Here is a 26,964-nt window from a genome sequence, read left to right as displayed (position 1 = left end):
TCATGGGAGAACGTTATGGGAGCCTATTGCAGAGGTGTTTGGGCAGGGGGCAATGCTGGTGAGGAGAGCATGGTGACTGCGTTGGTATAAATCGAACTCCAGCCTCGTGTGAAACACCGTCACTCTCTGCTGACATTTTTGCTTCAGGGTTTCAGCTCTTCTGCAGGTGTTTGCAGAGAAGCAACTCCAGACTTTCTTTATCCCTGCTTTCCTCTTTCAGAAGCACAGCAGAAACGCATCATTTTGTGTTTGCTTTCAGGAGTATTATAAAGTGATCCTTGAGTTCAGGAGTAATGCAGTGAACATGACGGTTTACTATTGCCATGATACAACATGTGCCAGCGTCTTTACTCATGAGAGGATGTGTTCATCTTAAATTATGATGGGATGAGTGATAGAAAAAGCAAATAAATGGAGTAACTGCGCTGGAGCTTGGTACAAGTTAGATAGTAAAGAGCTCTGTAACCAGTTAGGAAAAAAAAAATTAACACTTCAGAGAATTAAGTGCATGAGTTTGCTCGTAAAACATTAGCACCCGTTGTTGTAGTGGCAGAGGTCTCTTGCAACCACCTACTTGCTGGTTTTTGTCTTGAAAAATGACCAAAATACGTGGTGCCATACCGAGGTCTTGCTCTTTACCGTGGGTCAATTCTGTGCAACGCCTGTTGGACCGTATGCTGCCAGCAAATGGTGGGCGCTCACGGGAGGGGAGATCTTCCGCAGGGGGAAAGTCCAAAGCAAGCTAGGCACAAAATTATCTCTTTGCTTCCCTTGTTGTCTTCTGCTGAACTCTGGTTTTCTTGGGATGCCCCTGCACAGACTGAACGCTTGGTATGTTTTAAAATGTGTTGTCCCTGCAGACCTACATGGACATAGTAAGTTTTCACTGATAAAACAGATCTTATACCCCATCTCCAGCCAGTGCCTGGCAATGCTTATGTAAATGAACTGTGAAGCGGAATTAATTGCCGAGATCCCTCTACTGAGGTATTGCTTTGGGCTTTAGTAGGTAGGCCTAGTAAAATTCCACAGCATGTTAGAGACTGTGCATATGAATTTTGCATCTAAAGCACCATAGTATGTCAGATTTCCACTTCCTAGTCTATCTGCGCTCACCCAGTCCTCTTTGGCAGCTTTATTACTTGCTGGTTTTGTGGAGTCTTACACTTGATTGCTGACACTGGACTATGAATTAATATGATCTACATAAAGGTTAAAAAAAACACCTTAGTTTTTTGCCCGGAAGTAAACTATGTGTTTGGCCTACCTTGTTTGGCAGGGGTCACTGGAAGTCCATGCAAAAGCATGCTAAATCCTGCCGTGGCAAAAATTCTTGTAATATTGAGTTTTAAAAGGGTTTTGAGAGAACATGAAGTGATAGCTGAACAGAAAGTGAGTTCCGCTGTAGTGTCAGCTACATGCAGAAGCAGTGAGAATTTCCTTTGCCTTCTACAATCAAACCAGTGAAATGCGAGTCTTTTGGATTCTGCACATAATAAAGCATATTAACTTTTTTCTCCTCTCCTATGTATGCAGGAGGCAGACAGTGGGGAAGAAGAATGCCGGTCCCAGCCCAGAAGGTAAGATTGTCACTTGAGGCTTGCAAGAGTCCTCGAGGATACCTTTCAGTGCAAAATGTTCCCCAGGGGTTTTTTGTTGTTCTGGATCTTTGGTTGTGGTTTTTTTTGTTTTCTTTTCTTTTTTTTTACCCACCAAACATGCATTGTTTTCTGCCTGTTGTTAATGTTGCACAACTGTCTTGTGTACGTTACGAAAAACCAAATATATTTAACTATGACCTAAATGATGCTCCCAGCAAAGGGGCTGCTGCAGCAAAGGGGCTGCTGCAGCAAGAAGTGGGAAAAGACTGATTACACACTAAAGAATATATATGTATGGGGACCAGTTCACAAAGACGTCAGTGAGTACATTCTCCAAACTGCTGTCTGCATCCAGGAAGTGGTGTCTTGCCTGCAAACGTGCTCTGAATAAGATGGTGATACTCCACTTCTCTGTGCATGTGGAGACTTTGCTTAATCTTAGGAGCAAATCCTGGTTGTGTTGTTCCTTAGCTCCCTCCAAAGTCGTATGTTGTTTCTCAGGATTTGGTCTGTGATCAGAATATTCCAAGAGGAATAACCATATTAAATAAACTCTTGTTCTCTGGTTAAAAAGTCTCTGTTGCCATCAAGAGCTGAATTGGATTACTCTAGTTAGCAGGAGTATCACAGGAGAGACTTCAGCAGTGATAGTCATCCTCTGTGTTTCTTCACCTCCAGGTTATGCCCTTGTGTACATCTTTGGGATTTGTGAAAAGTTGTATTTCTAGAACCTGAAGTACAGGGGAGCCTCTGCCGTAAGGGCACCTGCCACTTAAAAGAGCGTGTTCGCTGGATGCAGGCAGTCAACATCTACTCCAAAGTTATGAGAACACTGAGAATTTAGAGGAATTTTTTTTTCATTGGGATTGTTTTGCATGGAGATATTCACTTCTTGTAAATGCTGGTTTCATTTGCTTCAGAAAGAACCTTTTTTGATAAATGCTTATTTCTAAAACCCAAGCAAACATTGAAACTCAGCTGATTGAACAGTGGCAAATACTAATGGCATTTTTATAACGTAGTCATAGTCTTAAGGGTAGACTTCTTGAAGTCTTGCAAGCTTTGTCTCCTGTCCTCTAAGCCATCAAAAGAATTATTTCAGCTAAAGTTAATGTAAGCAAAAACTGTATATACCAGGTAGCTTCTCCAGCAGCAGGAGCGCTTTCTTGGCTTAAGATGTTGCAGTCAAATTTTACGAAAGGTGTAAGATTCCCTCCAGAGCGAGTAAAGGGGAAGTGAAGGTGAAGTAGTTCTCACTTTGAGTTCTTCGGCTGTTACAGTTCTTTGCTTAATGTTGTTCGTGTGAGTAGGTAACAACGGAAGCTGTAATTTCTAGTATTTAAAAGGCTTGAACAAGATTTGGGCTTTGGGTTTGGGGCCAACTTGTATGAATCTACAAAAGAAAAAGCTGTCCTGGTTGCACATTCCCATGATTTCAGTGTAGTCCTGTGGTTGTGTGGCCTGGGGAAGGTGACTGGTCTGTTTCCTTCAGCCTTCTACCCTTAAATGATGATTTAAGAATTGCTGTTTCTTCGTTTTACAGCTTTCATGACTGAGAGGAAAGCTGGAAAGCACAACTCCCAAAGGCTCAAATTGAACTCAGCTAAAGTCTGATTTTTAATTTCACTCTTAGCCTTCCAGCAGTCACAAGATCAACTCATGACTTGATCTCAGTATACATAATATATTGGAGGGTATGGGAGGTATTTAATTGTTGTGGGCACTTAGCAACAAGTGTAGGTTAGGGTTTGAAACAAGCATTTTTTAATATATTTTAAATAACTTCCTGGGGTGGGAAATGACAACCTGCTGTTGATGTCGTGATCTGAACTCCGTGACTCCTGTTGCTGGGGTCAGAAAGCTCACTGAAACCAAGACCTTTCCTAGGGAAAACAAGGGGGTGGCTGTTAAATGTGTTTGATTACAGTAGGATAAAAATAATACAGTCAAACATGGTAAGTAGTCAACCTGGAGTCCCGCTGTGGAGGAGCGGCAGATACCTGTAAACAGCTTTTGAGTGTATCTAATCCCCGGTTTTTCAAGGGAACATAGCAAGTAGTAGTTATTAAAAATCCAGACAGTAAAAAGGCAATGGACTGAGTTTGGCTTTAAAAGCAAAGGTACATTATCAGCTGCAATGTCACCGAAATAGTGCATTCCTAGCTGCCTGCCTGGGCAAGGCCAGGCTGGGGAAGTTCTCCTGAGGCGTAGTTCAGGTGACCTGGCTGTAGCTGCAGTCAGTGTTCGGGATGGGATTTCTGCTATTTGTAAAATTTCTTGACGAAGAGTCCTTTTGTCTCCTGCACTCATGTAAAATTTGTTTAAACGCTATCTCGGGGTAGCATGGTTGGCATCGAGCGCGCCCAAACTCATTCCGTCAACTGGACATTGAATCCAAGAGTACTATTGTGGCTAAAAGCATGTTTGCGTTAATAAAATAACTTTTCAGTATTTATAAAATAGGATGCTTGCAAAGAATTCGCTTAAGACCTAAGTATAAGCACATAGATGCGTTTGGTGTCACGATTTTTGCAGTGATCAGTCTTGAAGATCACTGAGTACAGCCTTCATTGCCATCCTCCCGAGTCCCCGTGTCTCTGCACAGTCTAGGGATTGCTGTCTCAAATGAGACAAATGTTCCACTTGGATCCAGCTCAACAGCATTTCTAGTCCTGTGGCTAGCAATTTCTAGATAACTTCTTGGGTTAGGTTTCTGCTGTTTATCTTTTATCACTGATGAGATATGGGTTACATATTGAGGTGAAGGGGAACGTGCAGAAAAGACTGGCAGTAGGACAGCAGGAGTGACTGGTGCTTGTTGAGCAGAGGCTACGAAGAGCAACCAGTCTAAATACCTACCCTCCAAAGAGGCAGAGAAATCAGCTTCGAACAGGAGCTTAAACTTGTACGTAGGTACATCAAGATCATCATACCTAAACCAAATAATCTATCTAGGTGCTGACCTGTTTGTGCCCTTTAAGATCTAACACCACAGAGGACTGTGATTGCATGGACTCAAGTGTCACAGGCAAGGGAGAGGAAGTGTGTGAAATTGTTGTTTAAACTTAAACCTGCTCTACGGAGCAGTCAAACGACACAAGTCTGCACTCGCCACAAGACTGCTTCTGCCAGCACCATCACAGAATGAGGAGTTTTCTGCTTTGTGAATTAGCAGAATCCGCTTAAAGCTTTTCTCCAAAAGATGGAAAGAGCTATTAGATGTGCACAAAGAGACTTTATGTGTGCTCGGCAATTATCCTTGGAAGATGCTTGAAACGGTATTTTCTGGCATACTCTTTTATACTGATGCAAAGAGGAATGGTTTGTTTTCCTACGTGAGGAAAGTACTTGGGTATACTGAACATGGACCTAATTTTTATAAAGACTTCTATCATTACTAAAAACCACAGCAAATTAATACTGCAAATACCTGAAGCTGAGCAAATGGGTGAAAATCAGCTAAGCTTCTGGAATTTTTTCTCTCATACCCCAGCCCTGCTATGGGGGAAGCCCAGGAGGGCCTCCGTCCCCTGCCGTAGCTGTGACTGTTCTTCCAGTTTATGGGCGAGTTCCCCGAACCCCTGATGTGGGTCCAGGTCATCGCTCTGGAGTCCCTGCTCGAGCCAGTCCTTGTGACCTGACCAACTCTTGGCCAATGGGACTAAGACAGAGTATGGCATAAGCAGATGTCCTGAACAATCTATTTATTACATTTATTACCTTCATAGCTACCTTCTAGATGGTTTTGTTGGGCTGTCTGGAGGCTGGGCAGCTAGCTGGGCTGTGCATTCTCCTTCTGTCCCCAGACGTGCTGCTGCCACACTGAATACACTCTTCATGGAGCATCTGTGTTAACAAAATCTTTGCATCATCCTGATGTTGTTACAACTTCCCTAAAATGCACGTGTATTGAGTTTTGAGTTGCGCTTACACCAACTGACGTATTGACGTTCGGTTTTTGTGTGCGCTGTGCCCAGGTTGCAAGGATTCAGCATCTCTGTTTTGCTGACAGATGACATCTCCAGGGCCCGGGGCAGCAGTGGTGCTGCAGTCTGCGCTGGATTTGCTGTCAAGACCTGCCGGTTGCTTTTCCGGTTTATGTTTTAAATGGTGCGTCTATTTCCACGCTATCTGTGAATGTACCACTCCTGTGTGCCTTGAAACAGCTCTGGTTGCTGAAATACAGCATTTGAGGCTGCACAGTAACTGCTGCATATAAAATTGGGTAAGCTGTATTGCCTAGCGAGGCTGCTGGGGACTTCAGAGGAATACTTTGAACTTTTATGGCCTGGCGCTTGGGCAGACTAAAGTCCGTTTGCTTAGGTAAAGCTGAGGAACCTGTCATTCCCTTCAAGTGCCATAGAAAGTGATTAGGTCCTGCTCGAAATCTGGGGTTTGTTACCTGAAAACATTCTCAAAAAGTGCTTGTTCTCCCCTCTTCCGTTGGGGGCGGGAGGATGGTGTTAAAAAAAACAAACAAAAAAACCCCCCAAAAAAACCCACAACACCTTTTGCAGCCTAAGTATGCTTACCTTCTGGTTTGTTTTTTTTAGTCAAAATAGTTCCTTCCAGGAGTGAACTGGGAAGGAAAGCAGATCAGATTATTGCCATGATAACAGTTGGATGTGCCAAGATGCCTCAAGGTTTCAAGCTGTGAGTAAATACCTTTGTTTTAGGAGCGGAAGACCACAGTCTGATGCAGGAGCTTGTGGTTTGTAACAGTATAAAAGTTGTTTTTCAAACAGTAAGTGGAATTGGTGCATGTGTTTCCTTGTATAGGGCCACAGCTCAATAAATTGTAAGCCAACTTGTTTGATTTTTAAACTGAGACCCGTTGTAAGCTTCTCTCTACCTGAGGGTTATGGCAAATGTGTGCTAGTTCCTGGGAGAGAGAGGGGATTGATTCTGTGATACCGAATTGACCGTGCTTCAGAAGGCTTATTTACAGTCCACATTGCGATGTGTGGATCTGCAGCATCCTGTGTCTGTTGTGACTTTTGGAGATGTTTATCATCGCCATTTGGTGCTCCTGTGGCAGGCTCCTGACACTTCTGGAGCCTTAAAGGCTATCTGGTGTTAGAAGAGAGGCTTCCAAAAACCATTCGCTGTGAGTTCTAGCAACTAAACCTTCCTCTGCTTGCTGCTGCAGCTGCCAAACGTTTACTTTGGTGGTACTTGAACAGTAGCTGGATCTTCTAATGGGTGTGCAAGACAGTTCGTTAACTCCAGATCTTGAGTAAGAGGGGACTGTGTGTGTGGTGTACAGGAAAGCTTGTGTTTATCCATGCCGGAGATTACTAAGCTCTTGTAGTATGAACCTTATCTTTAGAATGTGTTTCCTGAACCCATCTTTCTGTCTTTCCTTTCAGTGACAGCTTAGCCTCTCTGCGGCATTTACTACAGCTGCTTGTGGAGAATGTAATGCTGAGATAAAGAACTGTTCTGTTAATCTGCCAGCTCTGCTGACCACCAGAAAAAGTTCTGTGGGCCATACATCACGATTCATGAAAGTGGGTCTATGGTCTTCATTTGTGAATATCAGGTGTTTTATCACCAAACTGTGAGCAAAGGTGTAGCACTTGTAGTAAAATTTGGGTTTATTAGATCAGTTACAGGTATCTGCAGGGCTACTTCACTGCAAGATCTATGTCTGTGGTTACAAAGTGCCCAGTCCAGTCCCATTACATACCTGTGGATCACAAGAATGTGTAAGATGACATCAGATGTGATCTTCAGGCTGAAGGATCAAGCAGACTAATGTTGCATTATCAAATTACCGGGTAAACATGTGATGCTATAGCAGGGAGAATCAAAATATAAATGTTTTCGAAGAGTTCGTTAATGTGTCATTCCAAGCGTGTGAACAGAGGAGGATGAGGAACAAGGCAAAGACAAACTGGGAAGTAAGAGGAATGAAGGTGGGTCAGATCCTTCAGCTACCGAAAGGGTCTGCTCGACGCAGAGCAAGCCCAGAACAGCTGCCCCCATGCACTTGTGCTCCTTCTTCAGAGGTTAGTGAAGGAGGGGCTGACCAGGAGGTGCGTAAGGATTCCATACATGCTTGTGTCTCCTGCTGAGCATGAACCAGGTGCTGTGAGCTAGTAGAGGAATCTAAGTTAAGGAAAGATTCCTGTTGTAAATAGAAAGGGAAACTCCAAAATAGCTGTTCGGGTCCCTTTCCTGGTAGGGCACCTTGGCAAGGCTTCAAAGTTAAACATGAATCCTCAGAGTTTTCAGCTCTGCATGGATTTCAAGCACTTAAATGTATTCTGAGAATCTGGACTGGGGTTTCTGGACTTGTTGCCATTCAGCTCTTTGGTATCTTTGCATCAAAAACATTCCTTTATAAAATTAGGGGTGTGGTTTTGACAGTTCAGAGGATTTAGATATTTCTTTTCCGTAGGTCACTGAAATAACACATTATGATCTCAGCCATGTCATTCAGGCATGTTTCTTCCTTGCTGGACTTAGAGCAATGCTGTAACAGTTTGCAAGGGTCTGGATTAACTTTTTAGTAGCAATGTAGATGTTTGCATGGAGAGCGTTTTGCCGTGCAAATAAGATGCATTGTAGTTTTTGCATCCGATGAACTAGTTTCTTCAAAGCTCCTCTTCAATTGCTTGAATGCATGTGGAAGGCAGCTCTCCAGAAAGCAGGAGAAGGTGGCTGTGGGAGATGTTTCTGCAAAAGTTGTGTCTCAGCGTATTACCCATGTCTGTTAGTGTTGCTTGTTGAAAGACCAGGGTGATAGATGCTGCTGCTTGTGTCCCTTTTCCGACCTGTGCTGCCTGGTGGCACTGCTCAGGTCCCTTCAGTCTTCTTTGCTTCTGCCTCTGTAAAATGGGTGTAATTAAGCATTGACCTCTTTGTGTCAGCCCCTCTAAGATTTAATGATAAGTAAACTATACCATGATTGGGTGTGGGGTTTGTGAAGGAAGGCTTTAATGAAGTGATACTATTGCAAAATAGGTGTTGAATTCTCAACTAAGAAGCCTAATCATTGATCACGATGGGCAACTGACCAAAGGGGCTTTAAAAGCAGGGTTTTGTTCTTTCTGTGATGCTTATCACCCTACCCCTGCGCCTGTCTGATTTCTTTGCTCAAGAACTGGAAACAGAAATGCTCTTTGACAGCTTAAATAACCAAATTTAGAACATGGCTTCCTGTTCTGACTGGTTCTTCAGGATTCAAGTATAGTTTTGCGTGCTTTCCCTGTTCCTCCCTCCGCCCTCTTTTTTTTTTTTTTTAACCAGATATGGGCTGCTTTATAATTACTTTGTTAAATTTCCCTTACTGTGTGTAATAAAGCTGGTGTATGTAAGTGTTGCCGTGGTGGGTGGTATGTCTCTTCCTCACTGGGAAAGCTTTGTTTCTTTACTGTATCTCATTCTGCCCTGCATGCATTGGCTTGTTTATGATCACTGCTACTGAAATGGCTTCATGTTTTCCTGATAAATTGGACTACATAATACAGTTGGCTTGTCTCCCATGCTAAAAATGGCCAGAAGACTTTTTGACAGATCAACTTCTCCCTCTGAGATGGGGAGGCAGCAGTAGGAGACGAGCACAGGAGGTGCTGCTCTCAACGGATCAGTCTCTACCTGTTTACAGGTTTGCTGCACTAATTTAAGGCTCTTCCCAGATAAGTCATCTGTTTGGACTCTTAAGCCACTCAGACACATCTGTAGACTCTGCTCATTGCTGAAAGTCGCATGTCCTCACTGCAATAGGATGATTTAACTGACCTCCCACCAGAAAAACAAAGGCATCAATCCTTGGACCCTCAGACAGCTGGAGTGTGGCACCATATTCTTCAAAGCCACCTCTTAGGACCTTTTTTCCCCGTCAGACCTGATGCTGAGACATCTGTTTTTGTGGGGAAAGATTGAGTATAGCTGCCGGTGAGAAAAACAAAGCACTCAGCCCCACCTCTGCACACGGAAATGAACTTGGTACCTCTGCTCTCTCCGGCAGCGCCTGTGCAAGACGCCGGTGCTCAGCTGTGGGCAGCGACATGTTGTTTTCAAAATTTGGTAACTTTTCATAAACGACACCGGAAACAGCTGCCCGGCAGTAAAGAACAAACTTTCCATATGCGCAGTAAAGGTGGCTGAGCAGGCACTGCCGTAGCTCATCGCTCTGTGGAGAGAGGATGTGATGGTGGTGAGGGGGAGGTTTGTTTGCCTAACACAGCAATTTCACAAATTTTTTTTTTAATAATCCTCTGAAAACATGGGTCCTGGTTCTGCGTTGCCTTATCTATTACACTGATGCTAATAGATTTAGGCCAAAATTCCTATGCCTGACAGCATCACACTGTTCCCTTTACCTTGAACGTGACTAACACTACAGCTGTAGTACCTTCCATGGGTTTACCCTGCTGTGTTAGAGGAAGAGAAGAACATTCCTTGCTTTTGCAGAGAGTACCTGGACTTCAGTCCAAACGGACTTAAAATAATACCCAGCCCTTCATACCCACTGGAATAAGCTTTTAGAGAGACTATGACAATGTATTGTCTTCATTAGGGCATCAAAAGGAGAGAACTGAGAAGACCAGAGGAAGTCTTGCTGGCAGACATATTCCGAAATGAAAAGGTCACCAGACCCCAGTGTAGGCTAAGAATTGAACATGTCTAATAAGACAATCCGTGCTCCAGATTTAATCATCTTAGCATGTGAGCAGACACTCAGTAAACCCCTGTGGGAGAGGAGTGGGTGGAATATGGTGACACCCACACCTTTGTGTGGTCTGACAAGAAGCAGCAATTCAGCCTTCAGCTGTTGATCTTGGATGGAAACATTAGCTTGATTAATGCCCTCCTTGCATGTGGGCTATGTGCACTGACAGGACTCTCTGTCCAGCTGTAAGCATGCTTTCTGCAAGCGTCAAATCTGTGCATGCTAATGCAAGACCTGACTAGAGTGCTTCATGCATTTTTACTGGTCACCAAGGCCTCAGCTGTCCAAGAAGAATCCCATTTGCAAGCTGTTAGCCCCGTGCAGGGGACAGAATTACTCTATTACATCACTGCAAGATCAAAAGGTGTTAAAATGCACGAGGAAAGTAAGGCAGCTGAAGTTACTGGTGCAAGCTACTGCGACTGTATAGCTTTGAGATACAGACACTGGGGGAGATGATGACTGTATGAATAAATCGTATATCTTCAGCCGCCTTGTCTGCCAGACAGAACACTACAAGTCAATACAAGAGATTTGTGCATGCACGTTCTCCCTCCACCTCCTTAAACTTCGATCCAGAGGCAGCTCTGGTGGGCACTCCCTCTGCTCCCTCCTCCTGAAGTGCCTGGCCAGACCTCCTTAACACTCCTCATCGTAGTTTTTTTTTCCATGATGCTTCCATAACTGGTTCTAGCTGCCGAAGTAGCTGCCTTAGTTAGCTTTGCAAAGGTTTTGGGATAGGTTTTTTTACAGTGTGGGTCTTGCATGATGTGTGTAACCATAGTTTGTTAGTCTGTGTGGTGTTCAAAGGTTAAATGAAATCCTGCTGCCCGACGAGGGTCGTGTTGTACCGAGTGCAGATGCGGTGCTGTTTACCGCCTGCCTCTGCGGCAGGCGGCCATGGCCCTGCTAATCCTGTGACCTCCTGGGGAGCACGAAATGCCGACCGAAAATTCGGACAGGCAGTGCCCTTTTCCCCCGCTGCAAAGTGTCATTTCGTGCACTGGGCTGGGAAGCACTGGAGACCCTGGCCAGACTTATTTACACCGTGTCATGCGGTGATTAATGGCTGTGCTCACATGCTCTATTGCAGCACGGTAGTGATTTAGACGGCTACCTGTCATCACTGCAATTCTGTGCACTTTAAATTCTGTATGTATTTGTCCCCGCAGAGCGCACCCGCTTCCAGCAAGGAGCGGTTTCTTGGCTGTCTTGTGACCTGCTGCCTTCAGCTCCATCTTGTCCATCCCCTCGAAGCCCCTTCTTTCTGCCTGCTCCTTGCTGAGAGATCAGGTTATTGGGTCAATACCTCTGCTCCTGTCTGAATGTAGGATGCAACTTTGACAAAGAAACAGGGTTGTTCCTTACGTCTGATTTTAAAAAGCAGAATATGAAAGTAACACACGCTATACAAATGGACAGGGGGAACTGACATGCTAATCTCACGAAGACGTAGCCTGAAAGCAGTGTCAGTCTCGGGCTGGTGTTTCAACCTTTACGGCAACAAAACCAGGTTCAAATACCTTTTATTAGTGCAGATTCCAATATATGAACTTCTTTGAGGATTTCCTACTCCTGTTTTCTAAAGGTTCAAAAAGAAAAAAGCTGGGGTATTTCTATCATCGTTTGGTCTCCTAGCATATGGAGATGCAGTGCATGATTGCATTAATCCAGGACTAATTAATTTACAAATCTATTATCCATGTGTTATGAGTAGCTGCTTTAATAGTGTTGCTTGTAGTTAATCACTGCACTTGTTTTTAGCAGGTTTTAAGCGCTTGCGTTTGTAATGTTAGTTGCATGTAAGAAATCTGACATCTGTCTGGACAGTATCTAAGTGCATTTAGTCTTCTACAGTGCTTCAATAAAGCCCTTCAGTTATTAATTAGAATAGAACACAAGTTCTGGGTTTGTTTTTCAGTCTATGAATGTGTGGTATGTGTTACTACTGAATATGAGGTTCTTGCCAGTCTCTTGACCTCTAGAAGGATTGAGTTACCCTCCATTTCTCTAACGTCCTCATTTTTCCATTGCTTCTTGCAACTGACTTCATTTCTGCCTAACAAAATGATTTTTTTTGGCACTGCAGCAAGCTGGCACTGCATTTTCTTTACAGCTGTGAGGAGCCATTACCAGAGATGTGCTCTTGGCTATGTAAGATGACATTGCTTAAATTAATGCATCCAAACCCTATTCTAGCAAAACTTGCAGAATCACAAATTCTGCTGCTTCATCCTTTTCTCTCGGAGTCCCTGAGGTGGGGATGGTTGAGACCTTTCAGACAACTGTCTGTCTTGCTCCTGTGAAGTCTCAGACCTGGAGCCGTTGCCATCGCAGTGTGTTATTTTTTTTTTTTTTAAACCCCTCTCTGCTTCTCTGAAAGTTTTGGCTAATAGTTGGGGAAAAAAAAACCTAGACAAAGCTTTCTTTTGATTTCTAGCTCTGCTGCCTGATCCTAGGGGCAGTTCTGCAGTGATGCCCCGGCACTGTTCTTTTTGCTATTGAGTAGGTGTCATTAATAAGTACATGCATTTAAACTTGCATCTTCCACCGCCAGCTCGCCTGTGCCTTGTTCCTGCGTCTGAGCACGTGCCATCCCCACCAGTCGACTTAAGAATAGTATCTTATTTATGTCCCTCTGTGCTGGGAAGTCCTGCATTCCTAGGGGAAACGGAAAACTGAGCTAGCGTCCAAGGTTTCTCGCTTGTTTTCCCACACTCCTACTGAAACTGCCTGCTCCGTGTGAGGGCTGGAGAGCGCAGATCTGGAATAAACAGTTTCTGGACGGAGCAAACTGCCCCCCGACTCTCCCCAGCGGAAAAGTGTATCCTGAGTTTCCCTTGCGCTGTAACATCTGCATTCCCAGCAGCCCCAGGACAAGATTTTTGTTCCAAAGAACTTCCTCTCTTCCTTTCCTCCTGAGGGACGATGGAGCCAAAGATTAAATAGCGTTGAAAGGCAGCTGCTGCTCTTCTCCTTAGGCAGAAAACGAGTCGTCAGGTCTCTGCCTGTGAAAGTCAGTGCCAAGAACTATTTCCCCCGTCTCCTGCAGGAGAGAAATTAAGGTCGCTGCCTGCCTTTTGCAAAAAATCTTTTCATGTGCTGCTCCACACCTAGTTCTGAAGTCTGCAGCATCCCCCGGCCTTTCTGCCGGGATCTAGGGGGGAAAAGGCCAAAACAAGGAGAAAAGGAGAAAAAAAAAAAGCCGCCCCCGGCAGCGTCCCCCCGCCCTCCTGGGGGAACCAGCGGTCAAACCCTGGCCCCTGCGCCAAGGGGAGCGTCCGCCTGCTCCCGGCCCCGCTCCCGGCCCCGCTCCCGGCCCCGCTCCCGGAGCCCCGCGCCGCCACGTGCGGGCCGGGGGCGGAGCCGGGGGCCGGTCCCGCCCCGCTGCCGGGGCCGCGCCTGCGCACTGGGCGGTGGCGGGGGGCGGCCGGAGCGCGGCGGGCCGCGGGGCAGAGCGGCGGCGGGGCTCGGCTCCCCATGCCGCGGGGCAGGGCGGCCGCCTCCGCGGGGAGCCGCGATGATCCCCTACTTCTCCGACAACGCCGTGATCTCCCAGAGCGCCATCGCCCAGCTGTGAGTACCGGGAGGGACCGGCACCGACCGGCAAAACCTCCCCTCCCGCCTGCGCCCCGGGTGCCGCTCCGCCCGCACTGGCTCCGAACGGGTCCCCCTTCCCCGGCGTGCCGGGCGGCCGCCCGGGCTGCGCTTTCCCCGCTCTCGGTAGCTGGCTCCGCCGCAGATTTCCTTCGGGCAAACTTTCCCCCGGGCGCGGAGCCGGCACCGCACCGGGAGGCGGGCGCGGGGCACGGCACCGCAGGGCTGCCCGCTTCTCCGTTACCGCTGCTTCGCCCTTCTCTTCCCTACAAGAACTCCGGCTCTCGGCCGGGCGCTAAGATAAGTGTTCTACGGTAACTGCCCGAGGGAAGCCGGGGTCTGCCCGTGCTCCCGTCGGAGCCGCCGCTTCCCCCGTGCCGTGCCCGGGGCGGTGCGGGACCGGGGCGGTGCGGGGCCGGGCTGCGGCACTGCCCCAGCCTGCGCTGGTAGTGAGGCGCGGGCTTCCCGCGGGCGCGTACCTTGGCCCTCTCTTGGGCTTCAGGTAGAGATCAGCCCCGGGGTTTGCCCCCTGGTTCGGGCCTCCCGAGAGGTGGCAGGGGGGCTTGGGGCTGTGGGACTGGGGCTTGGGGCTGTGGGACTGGGGCTTGGGGCTGTGGGACTGGGGCTTGGGGCTGTGGGACTGGGGCTTGGGGCTGTGGGACTGGGGCTTGGGGCTGTGGGACTGGGGCTTGGGGCTGTGGGACTGGGGCTTGGGGCTGTGGGACTGGGGCTTGGGGCTTGGGACTGGGGCTTGGGGCTTGGGACTGGGGCTTGGGGCTGTGGGACTGGGGCTTGGGGCTGTGGGACTGGGGCTTGGGGCTGTGGGACTGGGGCTTGGGGCTGTGGGACTGGGGCTTGGGGCTGTGGGACTGGGGCTTGGGGCTGTGGGACTGGGGCTTGGGGCTGTGGGACTGGGGCTTGGGGCTTGAGACTGGAGTTTGGGACTGGGGCTTGGGGTTTGGGACTGGGGCTTGGGGCTGTGGGACTGGGGTTTGGCTGGGGCTGGGGTTTTCAGGTCAGTGCAGCAGGAGCAGGACTGAGACCTTACGCTCAGGACCTGCAGGTCATCAGGGAGAACTGTGAGCTGATGCTGGTTTTTTAGTACCGTCAGTCTCAGGCAGCGATACAGTGCGGACCGAGTTGTCCCTGTGCCCCTTACTAAGCTGCTTGAAAAATCAGTCTCTCCAGCTGCGCACCCCCCTTTGAAATGCAGATACAAATAATCATTTAATTTGTAGACAATTAACAGTGGCTGCCTGAGTTGTGGGGTTTGGCTGGAAGGATTAAGGGGGAAATGGCTGCTAGGGGGTGGTAGATAAGGCTTTCGGAGAGATAGTTGCTGTGGCCTGGGCATGCTTGATACTTCTTTAAAGAAGCCAACGGCTGTTTTATCTCTTGGAAACATCATGAAAGGCTTAAAGATAGCAGGATAAAACGCTGGGTCCCACCTGGAACTGTGTTCTTCTCGCAAGAAGCTCCTGCTAGAAGTTGAGCTGCCTTGCACTTACGAGGTCTTTAGCAGACATCCCTGCTCATGCTGGGTATGGGAGTAAGTCCCCGGAGTCTGTGCCCTCTTTTTTGAGCATTAGCAATCACTGCTGTAGTTGGTAATCAGTTTCGTTAATTCTCTCTGAGCCTTTCATACTCAATACAAAATGCATGTAATTAGTAATTTTTTTCCGCTCGCAGTGTTGCCTGTAAACATGTCGGCTTTCCCTGTGGTTGCTGATAACGTGGGTTTAACAGTGATATACCTGAACTGTTCTGTGGAAGCAGGGATGCAAATTGGATATGCCCTGGGCTCTGGGAAGTAGCAGTAATTCTGGAATTGTGGAAAAAAACTCCAACCTACTATAGGCTGAAACATTTCCTTACAGCTCAAGATGATTTACCAAGCTCTATCAGGTAGCTAGGTAACAATTTAAGTGCTTTTAAGATGTTTGTTTTACACACTGCTCAAACACTTAACCCACAGTTTGAGGCTGTACGGAAAGGGATCAAAAGAAAGGGGAAACACTGCTCGTCTCTGCTCCCTCAGTCGCGTGTAGCCCTGCGGTCTCGTATCTAGTACTAGTTTAAATTACCCCTTGGTTGGAAGGACCACCCTTTCCTTTTCTGGGGAGAGAGATAACTGAGTTATCAGAGGAGCTTACGCTGTCCTTTGCCTCCTGGAAGGAAAGATTAATAAGCACGAGAATAACAGAGCTTTTGGCCCACACATCAGTGTTCGCGCGAGGCTGAGCACCGGGTTAATATTTTGGTAGCATTCTCCATCAGGACGGTGCTGTGGCTTTCGGGCTGGCATGATAAAGACCTGTTATAAAGTTTGTAGTCCTAATTACAAGTTCACAAAGGCTGATTAATATTGGATGTCCTTATTTCATCGTGGGCAAGACCTAAAAATCTAGATTTTGTTGTTTTGCTGTGCTAAAAACGCGTTCTCTGTGGAATGGGAACGGCAGTAGTGACCCAAATGTTATCAGAAACTTCTGTTTCAGTGTATTCTTTAGTAGATGTATTTGGCTAATCAGCTCTGACTTTCAGAGATCAGCAGAAATTACTCTTGTGTTGACGCTTTTAGTCAGTACTGTAGTCAGCTGGTCTGGGTCTAATTCATTTCAGGTTCACAAGGATTCAAATAATGTGCGAGAGACTTGTGTTTGTCAAAATGCTCAAAATTTATAGTTGTAACTCATTCCAGAAAGTCTTACTCTCACTGAACCTAGTGTGGGAATTAAGCTGATTTACTGTTTTATTTGTGTGTAGGATTCAAAATATACTTTGGTCTACTAAAACTCCTAAAACTCTAAGGCAGCTGATGGAAGGATAGGAAAAAAGCAAGACTTCAGACAGTCTGCAACTACCAAAGAATTTTTAACAGAAGAAACCTGGAGGATTTGCTGTAGATGAGTTCTTCCTGCCTGCAGTCTCTTCCTCTGCCTTTGGCCAAGTTTTAGGTATCTCATTCATTGTCGGTGCCCCTGAAGTGTTTTTTCCGTGTCCCTGTGATAATGCCAGATTCCTCTGTCGCTCCGTTTTCCTCTTTATCTCGGTAGCAAAGCAGGATTATCCAGCGATCAGGGTGCTCACTTGGGATTTGGGAAGACCCAGCTCTTGCTCCCTCCTGCGCCACATCCTTCCCGTGCCGCCGCGGCCAAGTCCCAAGGATGCTTAGCCTTTCTTTTGAACCTGAGAGATAACCGCCTAGCTTTGGTGCCCGCATCCCCCTGGCATTTCTGTGCATTTTTGGGGGTGTTTAAATACTTCTCTCTCTGCCTTGGCTTCCTTTCTGCAAAGCAGCAGGGAGAGCCCTCCCTGGGCTCACGTTGAGCCACGTGTTAACGCACTCCGATACCGGTTACTACTTCATCCTCCAACACTTTGGGAGCCAGATGGATCTAAAAACATGAATATGCTTGCTACTTTCCATGGCTCTTGTACTGGCTTCATAGCAGTCTGTTTTCTATTATAAGATGTTAACTGATAGTTTTTATAGGTATTTTAAACTTTGGAAGAAAAAAGAAGGAGCTAGAATAGATAGTTTCTTCACAGTGTTGTGGATGTATCTTGGAGCTCTTAACAAGTAGTAAAACCCACAAGTTAAACAGAATTCTTTTCAGAGAACGGTTAAAGGTAGCCACAAAATGTTCTTGCAGACTTGGCTTAGCAGTCTATTGCTCTCTCACATAATCACTGTTCTTGTAAGTGACAACCCTTCTTCTGCGTAGTGTGAAGAAACAACACTTCACAATGTAAGAGGAAGTTACGGGCTGTGCAGGTAATTACAAACTGTACGCTAAATTACAACACTGGCTAATTCAGGCTCATTGTATCGCCGCCTCCTTGCTGCAACCTGTCTTTGTGCCCAGCCTGCCTTGGCCCTCGTCCTCCCCCACCCCTTTCATTTACCTTTGTCATGGGGCCATGGCCTTTACGCTCGGAAATTTCACGACCATCTCATTTCAAGTTATGCCAAGTCAGGAGGAACTTAGGTAGGTGTGCAGCTGCTGTTGCCATTGTTCGGAGAGCTGCTTATTTATTTATTTATCATATGGGAAACCTTGCAGCGTTTTTATCGGCTCACAATGTTATTGCTGCCAAAGACCTTGACTGTTCAGTGATTAGACCGCGATCCTCCAAGCAGCGTGTTACTGGAAATCTTTAATTGCCTCTGTGCCATTGTAAGTGCTGTACCTTTGTGAGCGTGTTACCGTTGTGCTGAGAGTCGATGATATTTAAGCGTTGACGAGGAGATGCTTGGAAACAGCTGCTCAAAAGACTGGAAGATCAGCAGAGTGATTCCAGTTACCGCTGTCAGCTCTAGCTGAAGTTGCCTTCTGAGCTGAGGGTCGCTCTGGTTGGAGGTGCTTGAAACACAGAAACGAGTTGAGTAGCTCTTCATCTCTTGTAGAGGCTGGTAGGATCGGCATGCACTATAGCAGCGCTGCTTGCCAGTTAAGTCTGCCTTACGTGCTCAGGGTTTGTATGACTGCAGAAGACAGCCTCCTACTCCATCCAGGACGCGATGGGAATGTGCAGGCGGGGGAACCTGACCCCTTACCCTTCCTGCCCACCCCTCCGCGCAGCTGAGCTCCCCCGGCACGGTGGATGGGCTTCCTGTTGACTGAGCGGAGTCGTCGGGGATTTCTCATCTTTTTTATTTCTTTGCTGATTGCGATAACACAAATGCAATGCGTAAAAGGCCTCTTACAACCCACTGATTACTAAAAACTCTATGCAAATAAGTTGTGGTAATTGGGTAAAAGTAGTATGCTGTGTGCCCCAAAGTTGATCATTAACTAAGCCAGGGCTGTATTGTTCATAACTACTTTTCCTGTTTGGCTTTTCCTTTTATTCCCCTGGAAGCTGTGGGTATTTGTCTCACCGATCCTTCCTGGTAGGGGGTTGGAAGAGAGACAGAGATGGTTATCAGACGTAAAATCAAAACTCCAGCAGCAAACTAGTGTTTCAAGGACAAAACCACCACCAGTTTTTGAGCAATATGTTGTAGTTAGGAAGCCCACGCTGCTGGGTGGCCAAGTTCATGTTTTAAAAGGCTGTGAATGGTAGAGGTTGCCTCTGAGATTCTGTGTTTTCTTGAAACTTCTGCAGATGTTTCTGTCTCTGGAAATGCTTGGGATTTTTTTAAAGACTACAAAGCAGAAGGACCAGAGTGAGATTACCAGCAGAAAAGGACATTTTGGGGCCAGTGAGTAGGCTGGCTGGGATTTTTTTGCAGGACTGTACTTCCTTGTACCTTTATCAAGGAGCCCCTGGCTAAAACATTACTTCATTGTTTTTTAAACAACTTCAGGCTAACTTTCTTGAAATGTTGCTTCTAAGTAGTGTTTGTGGGGTCAGAGAAAGTTTAAAAGTCTGCATCCTGCTCTGCGATAGGCTCTGAAGAGTTGCTGTCTCCTCTGCATCAGCCTGGCAAACAGCATTTAAATTATCAGCCCGTATGGGCTTAAAACTAGTTCAGCAAATATTTTTTCTCCCCTGTAATGGATGTAATGTGTGCAGAGCAAATCTGCAACTTGAGTTGCCAGCCGTGGTGTTTCGTAGCAGCTGGCTGAAGACACTATTTCCGCAAACACATGGAGTAAAATTCACTCCTGTTGTTATTTCTGAATGCTTGTGCTTTTGCCGAAGTATTCGGAAGACTCTGTGCGTGCACCTGGGCCGGAGCAGGCACCTATTGCTGTGGTGTGTAGGATTAACCGAGTGTTTTGTGACGGAGATGAGCCTTCTGGCTCAAGGACACCAGCCTGCAGCTGAGGGAGGCTGGGGAGAGAGAAACCTGCGGAGGTGAATGATAAAATTACGCCGTACCCCAGCGTTCGCGAAAGCCGGGAGCGATACAGGAATCCAGCCCGTCAGCTCTCCCTGTAGGGTCGGCACTTCTTGGCATTGGCAGCTTTTCAAATTTGGGCATTTTTAGGTATATTAAGGCCACAGGCTCCTTGGTCAGTGCATTTTCTTGTTTATCCCGTACTTATCTGGCCCTCACCAACATTGTATTCAGTCCGTTGGGGTCTCGGTTTATTTGTAATAAGCCATTTAAGAAGTATGCTTTTTCTCAAAACACCTTTGTTACAAGTAGGCTAAGTCCACAGGCTGCTGAACCATAAATGATTTAGTCCTTTCTTTTAAACAAATGACCTTTGTCACTTAGTAGTGAAGCCCTTCGTTTGTTCGCACACTTCTCACAATGGCTTAATGGGGTCCATATTGTCCCACCAGCCTGGGCTTTCTCCTGCCTGCCATCTCCTCCGCGGCTCTGGGTTTGGTTCAGGCTCTGTGAAACGTCCAGCTTTTCACTGGAAAAGCGCAGATTTGTTACATCTGGATTTTGCAGTACGGCTCTCGTGGAGGCACAGAGATGAATTGGAGTAAGAGAATGCGTTTGCTCGTCTGAGCCTCTTGTTGCCCGGCAGCCTCCGATCTTACGGCGTCCTAACGGGATGCTTTGGCGTGGGCTGTTACCTGGGTCGTGGCTCAACCACCTCTAGCTCATCGAGACGGTGGCCAACGGATGGGCACGGGCAGCCGTATTCTGGGTGTATTGCCGATGTTGCGGGAGAGACTCCAAACGGCAGGTGGGAGTGGAGAAGGGTCATTTTGATTAGCAAATGATAAATTTACTTTTGCCAGGTCATAATTTAAGGGGCAACCTCACTTGCACAGAGGTACAGATGGGAAAAGCTATCATTAGTCTCACCTTTGCCTGTAAAACTTAGTCTTCTGCTTGCTTTCTGCAACTCGATGCTGGATTAAAATGAACCCAGAATTGTTTTTTCTTTCCTTTTTTTTTTTTTTTTTTTTAAAGCTCGTTGTGTAGTGGTGTGTGAAGAGTTTATCACTGGCTTTTTTGTTGTTGTTGTTGTTAGGGTTGTTTGTTTTTTTTCCCTTTATTTGCTTTGAAAAAGAGATGGAGAAATCAAAAAACAAACCGCGAAGTGGAACAGCTGCATTCCTCTGTGTTGCAAAGACTGAAAGCCAGTTAGTCTAAATAAAAACAAATAATTTGTCAGCACCATTTCTAGCCCTCCTCTTGGTTTGCCAGGATGAGAAAGTTGTAAGAAAGCAAACAGAGGAATATTCGTGTGCCTTGTTAACAAGCAGGGGTGATGAGCGCAGAATAAACACCCATCCGAGAGTTGCGTGGTAATGCGTTGGGTGCGTGCATGGGAGCAGGGCGGGTGCGCGTGGCTAAGCTGTCCCTCTCAATGCCAGGGTGGGTAAGCAAACGGGAGCCCGTCTTTCGGAGAGCAGCGTCTGCTCGGCAGGACGTCACCGAGTTTCCCGGCACAGTCACCAGAGCAAGACCCTGACACCGTCGTAATGTTACTGACTTTTTTGTCCTTAGTTCCTTCAAGTACATCACGAAATGTTTTATGAGAGGCTCTCTAGCTTGAAATTAAGCAAGTATCTATTTTAGAGCCGTTTAAGAGCCTTTTCCCTAAAGTACACGCTGTTCTTATTAGAGACTTCTCTGGGTCTGTGGTGCTCAGCAGTGTTCAGTATTCCGTTGGTCTTTCTACTTTAATGTGTGGCTTTTAAAGGGGTTTGCACGCTTTTAGGAAATACGAAGACCTGAGTTAACCACTGAAAATTGGCTGCCAAACTGCCTAAAGTGCTAATTCTGTTGAAATTTAGCACCTGACTTCTGTAGGGATAAACACATCTGGAATCTACTCTTCGGAGCTCAAGCTCTTGTAAAATAAAACTTTATTTAATGTGTTTCCACTCTGAGTCTTAGTCAGCAAAACTTTGCAGGGTTTTTTTGTTGAGTTAGAAACTCCTTAAACTGCATTTGGAAGTTAAGCACCGACATCTCCTTTAGCTGAAAGTCACGCTGAGGTGCTAAAAGAGTGGGTTAATTTGCAGCTGTACTGAGGAATCACAAACACAGAACTGCAGTGTGATGCTTCAAAATGATGCACGGCGCTGTGTTTTACTTTTTTTGTGAGCAGATACCATGAAGAATAGATGATTCAAATGGTACTGCTTCCCTGCTTTTATTTAAAGTATCTGTATGAAAACATTGCAATGCTTAGGAACAGTTTGAAGAAGTTCACTTGCCTGCTACTTGGCAATCTCCCAGTTCCTTTCGCCTCTTGGGCTGCCCTTCGTTTCAGCCTTTATTTAAGTTGGGAGATGCTGCGGTGGTGTTAGACATCGCACAGTCTCTCAGCTTCTGTTTAAAGTGGTGTATGGTGAGTGATTAATGGAAATTATTTCAGGAATAAAGGACTCCTGGTAAGCTGATCCCTATTCAGAGAGCCAAGAGAAAAAGCAGAGTCACAAGGGATGTTGTCTCCAGGAAGAACGTGCTACATCCGCGGGGGGGGGGGGGGGGGGGGGAAGAGTTGGGTTGGAAAGCGATGCTGAGCCTGCGTTTTGAAATGCATCATAATTATATCTCATGGTCTGATTTGGAGAGCTTTTCCTGATGGCTCTGGAGACCGATTGTGACTTACACCAGCAAAACGTTGGAGAGCTTTCCTCGGCTTCTGCCGGGGTAGGTGTGCGGTAGAGGGGAGGGCTGGTGCGCTGAGCACCGCTGGGCAAGGCGGCGTGTCGCCTGTCTAAAGGCTGAGTGACCCCATTCCCCGCAGCCTTGGGTCTGTTAACCCAGAGCGATGCTGTATTTCTTCTTTGGTTTGCAGCTTTAAATTGGATCTGAAGTTTGTATTAACCTTCCTTATGCTAAGGACTGTCCTTCTAAGTGTTGCCTAGGATTGAGGAAAAGACACAGAATCCATGAAACTATTCCAACTATAAAATGTTTCTGATTCTTTTGATGTTTTCTCAGTACTAACTGATTAAAATTTCAAGTTCTTACTTACAGCCACATTAAAGTTTGTATTCCCGTAACTGTGGCTTTGCTATTCCATAAAATGAAGTCACCGGCGTATTTGCAAGGGTGAGCTGATCGATAGCCTGGTTACGGGCCGTATTGGCACAGCAGGTAAAGCTCCCTGTGCCTTCCAGTTCCAAATCAAAACCTATTGAAAGAAATCTGGTGTGTGGCTGTTCTCTCTGAAATGGTTCACAAACCATCTTGCGTTGCTGGTTACCGCTGACTGTCCTTTTTGCTAATCGAAAGGGACAGTTGGTCCTAACCTGATTTTACTGTTCCTGCTGGAAGCTGTCATTTAGGGATCAAATAGTCCTCATGCATGGGGAGGATGCAATAAGAATGAGAGAAAATTGAAAGTGCTGAGTGCTGCAGAAGTTAAAATACTGAACAAATAACTTCTTTCTATTTTTTTTACAAGTCAAGTCCAACAGCCTCTTGATGATTTTTGATGCTTTTGGTAAACAAGCATCTGCTTCTTTTTAGCACAGAGGAAAAGGCTTATTATTCAGCATTGATTTCTTTGTGTGGAGACAGAGTGGTCCTTGTTTTGGTGCTCTATTTACAGGGGTCCATTAATGGATTTACCGGGGGCAGGCAAGGAGGCTGCGATGAGAGCCAGGCCACTTCCCCAGCCTAATTCCTCCATCCCATGGCCCGCTCTGGGCGTCGGGGCGGTTGCAGAGCCGACTCCTGGCACGGGGCTGCTTCACAAGGCGGCAGGACCTCTGCTCCCCGGCTGACCGCAGCCGTGCTCGGTGCTGCCCACCTCCACCGTACCCAGCAGAAGCAGCGATGGAACAACGTCCTCCTCGACCTGCCCGCACCCGGGCTGTGGCTGCTCTGCTCTTCCCCAGTCTGCGAAGCGGGGCTTGTGCCTGGGGGGAGCCGTGGCTGCCGGGGAGGCTGTGGTGGGTGCACGGGGTGCCCCGCTTTGAGCGGGTGCCAGGGTGCTTGCCAGCTCCTGGTCAGACTGTCCCCATCCTGGGGAGACAGCCAACGCTGGCCGTGATTCAGGCAAGTCAGTGGTCTCCTTCCATCTCTAAAGTGCTGGGCATATTTTGTCTAAATATAGGTGCCCCTGGACTTGGCTGGGGAGGGGAGGGACAGTATGTTGACCTTAGCATGTCTCATCTGACTTGTGTTACAGTCGTATTTAAAGCAGAGGGGTCCTTCTTGCGGGGCGCTGCCAGTCAGGCCAAACATGGTCTGGTCTGGGACAGCAATGAATCATGCACCTGCATGTGCAGGGAGATCAGGGTAAAAATCAGTTAGAAAATATCCTCTCTGAAACGTATTTCAGTAGTGGGGAGAACTTTCAGGCTTGCTGGTTATTACCAAACTGCTCGAGCATGTGTCAGCTATTGTTTAAGGTTTAAAAAGAAGTGCAGTGTATGAAAGCAACACTTTCAAACTCCGATGGCAGAGGAGATTATGGTGTGGTTTCAAGGCGGTCAACGTGGACGTGTTAATTCTGAGAGGGGAAAAAAGATAAGTGCGTGTCAATCAGAGGAGTGCTCTTTCTGAAGATAGCTAATCAAAAACCTTTTTTTTTCCTTTGATCCTTGATGCAATAGACTCTCCTTATGAAGTTTTCTCATGTTGATTAAAGTGCTTTCAGAAACATATTCTTAAAAACATTTTGTTCATACCACAGCAGCTGGCTGATGTTGGACAGACTGAGCTGGTGGTAGTGCGGCACGTGGTGGTTGGACACTGTGGAGCACTCCTTTGGGTATAACTGTCCTGCTCCGTGAACCGGCTGGTATGCGTTAAACTCCGTGGATGTTTAAACAGTATATAGCGCAAGAATAATGTCATGTAGGGCTTTAATCTGGGAATGTCTTGACTTGGAGACCTGGAAGCCTTTGGGGACTATCATGTAAAACAAATTCTTTTCACGGTCTTGTTTCCGGTCTGGGTCTCTCGCTTAAAAAAGTGCATAGAATCAAATTTCTTCTGTAAACACCAAGTGCCCCGATTTCTTAATAAGCATCCTAACTGTGTTAGCCACCCCCTTTCTAGTACATGAACTGCCGTGCTCAGACTCTAGAAAAAATCATTTTGTGCCTCTCTTCAGTCCCGAATTCCAGAGCACATCAGAGCTTTGTTTGCACAACTTGTTTTGCTGTTGCTTTTTGGAATATTTTTCTTGCTCTCGGGGTGGATTCTCTGAAGCCGGAGTGGAGGCTGGCTGTGGGCCACCCAGCATGTGGCTTGTTGGAGCTCCTTTAGTGTTTTATAGCAAGGTAGACAGTAAAGTTCTTCACTATGTGTGCTGCGTGGGAAATGAGTGTGTTTCAGCGTGTGATAGCTTGCATCCATCCTCGCATATCTCCGTTCTTCATTGCCGTGGTGAATCATACAGTCTGTGCCCAAGTTCGTATTCCTTGAAATAAATAATTCCCTGATGATCTGTGCTGCAGCAGGACGTCCCAGCCTGTGCTGCGTTTCGGTAGCGACAGCAGCATTGTGATTCAGCGCATCTCACTCGCCCGTGCGCTGCCCAACCTTGGCACGAGGACGTTTGCTCGCTTTCTCAGCCGCTGCTCTGAGGCTGCCGAGCGCTGGCAGGAAGCGATGCAGACGGGCTCGGCAGCGAGGTGACGCAGGGAGGGTTGTGTGCGTGCTGCTGAACGTGTCCTTGTACAGTACCAGCCCTCTGAAACGGAGTACGGAGCTGTCAGCAGCAGGCACGGGCCCGCGGATGGGTGGGAAGGCGGCGCTGAGCTCGTGGCGTTCGCTCTGCCGGGAGGGCTGGCGAGGAGGCAGCCGATGCCTGGGCGAGGGGTCCGCCTGCATTGCCTTTGATTTAGGAGTTTGTATGTTGTTGAGCTGGTTCATTCGTAGGCCAGGGGTATGTGAAGGGAACGGGAAACCCACGCAGACTTTGACTTCTATCAGAAATGATAAAATGTTGTCTTCCGGAGTCCAGCTTAAGACAAAACCCAGCCTGCTTTCTTGCGCCTGTGGCAAATAAATCCCTGCCCTGCTTGCGAGGGAATACATTTGATAGGTTCCAAAGGTCAGCTCGCCACTGCAGAGCAAGGCTTGGGGCACCGGGAGGCAGAGGAATGCTGCAGGTGGTTGTGGTTGTTTTCTTCCGCACGGTGCAGAGCCGTTACAGCTGCGTGGGCTGAAAACTTTGGCTGCAAACAGCAGCTGTCCTTGCTCCCCTTGCTGGCAGCAAGGCATCTCTGGCAGGGATGAGTTTCTCAGCCCAGAGCCGTTGTCTTCTGTCCTGTCTCCAAAGGATGCCACTGCTCTCACCAGCGTACCCAGGCTGCTCAAGCTGCTTTGATTCTGAATTTTGCAAAATGGTTTCTGAAGTTCAATTCAAACAACTCTGGTGGCAAAGGAGCGCTGATGGCACGTGTACGTGATGGGTTTTTTCCAGTAGTGGGCTTGACTTGTAGACCGTTAACTCAATAGGGTATCCAGTGGGCATCAATGCTCCCTACAGCCTTGTTGGATGATCTGAGGCTGGTTAGATCCCATCTCTGAAACTGCATCGAGTGTGGTCGTTCTGTGCATCTGAAGTGGTTGCTCTTCACTTGCAAACACAACCATGCTGATCAGTGCTCCCTTTTGCAAGTTGTACCCTCTCCGCATTTACCATAAACCCCTTCCTCACTTGGAGTAAATAAAGGGAATGCCTTTAGAGTTGCAATGCCTTCAGAGCTCAGATTCACACCCATCATCCTCACCTTTGGGTATCTTCTAGCAAACTCTAAGTCCTTGTTCTCTTAGCTCAGCTTCAGTGGATGTCCATATTGGAGATCAAAGCAAGGGACAAGGCGACTTGGCGATGGGGAGAAGGGATCAGTTAGTACAAACGAGTTACCGTTGGCATTGCAAATCTTTCTGTGATTAAGCCTGTCTGTGTCATTGCGGCTCAATTCTCTCCAGGGAGCCCCACCTTGCAGCAGAGGAAGTGCCAGTAGACGGTTCCTCAAAAAAAAGGCACAAATGTAGATGTTGCTAAAAATGCATTTCGCATCAAACATTCGCGATGGACGAGGTTCCCACGCTTTGTTTGTTTTTCTCCTTGAGCTGTTTCTTAAGTTGCAGAAGTGCTGAGTGGTGAGAGATGGCCTTTGTTGGAGAACCACTTCCCCTTTCTCTCCCTGCCCTCCGTGTTGTCACCTCTGTTGACAGTGTTACAGAGCCCTTTTCGGTAAGTCATGGCCCTTGTTTTGCCCTGCACTGGGTTTGTTTCTATT

The 26,964-nt window shown here is 47.1% G+C and overlaps 1 protein-coding gene across 2 annotated transcripts in view; it reads left to right on the top strand.

Moving 5' to 3' along the window:
• SSH2 (slingshot protein phosphatase 2) overlaps positions 1-26,964 on the top strand; it is a 102,177-nt gene that overhangs the window by 33,689 nt on the left and 41,524 nt on the right. The window contains exon 2 of one of the 2 annotated variants that reach the window (XM_059829364.1): positions 1,537-1,580. In XM_059829364.1, coding sequence (XP_059685347.1) covers positions 1,537-1,580 — 44 coding nt within the window. Of the gene's footprint in view, positions 1-1,536; positions 1,581-13,758; positions 13,858-26,964 lie in introns of those variants that run through there. The other variant, XM_059829365.1, reaches the window with a different exon arrangement.

Source organism: Gavia stellata, chromosome 25 (assembly GCF_030936135.1).
Source record: "Gavia stellata isolate bGavSte3 chromosome 25, bGavSte3.hap2, whole genome shotgun sequence".
Lineage (NCBI taxonomy): Eukaryota > Metazoa > Chordata > Aves > Gaviiformes > Gaviidae > Gavia > Gavia stellata.
The sequence above is the reverse complement of the archived record's forward strand: the minus strand, read 5'-3'. Positions and strand labels throughout refer to the sequence as shown.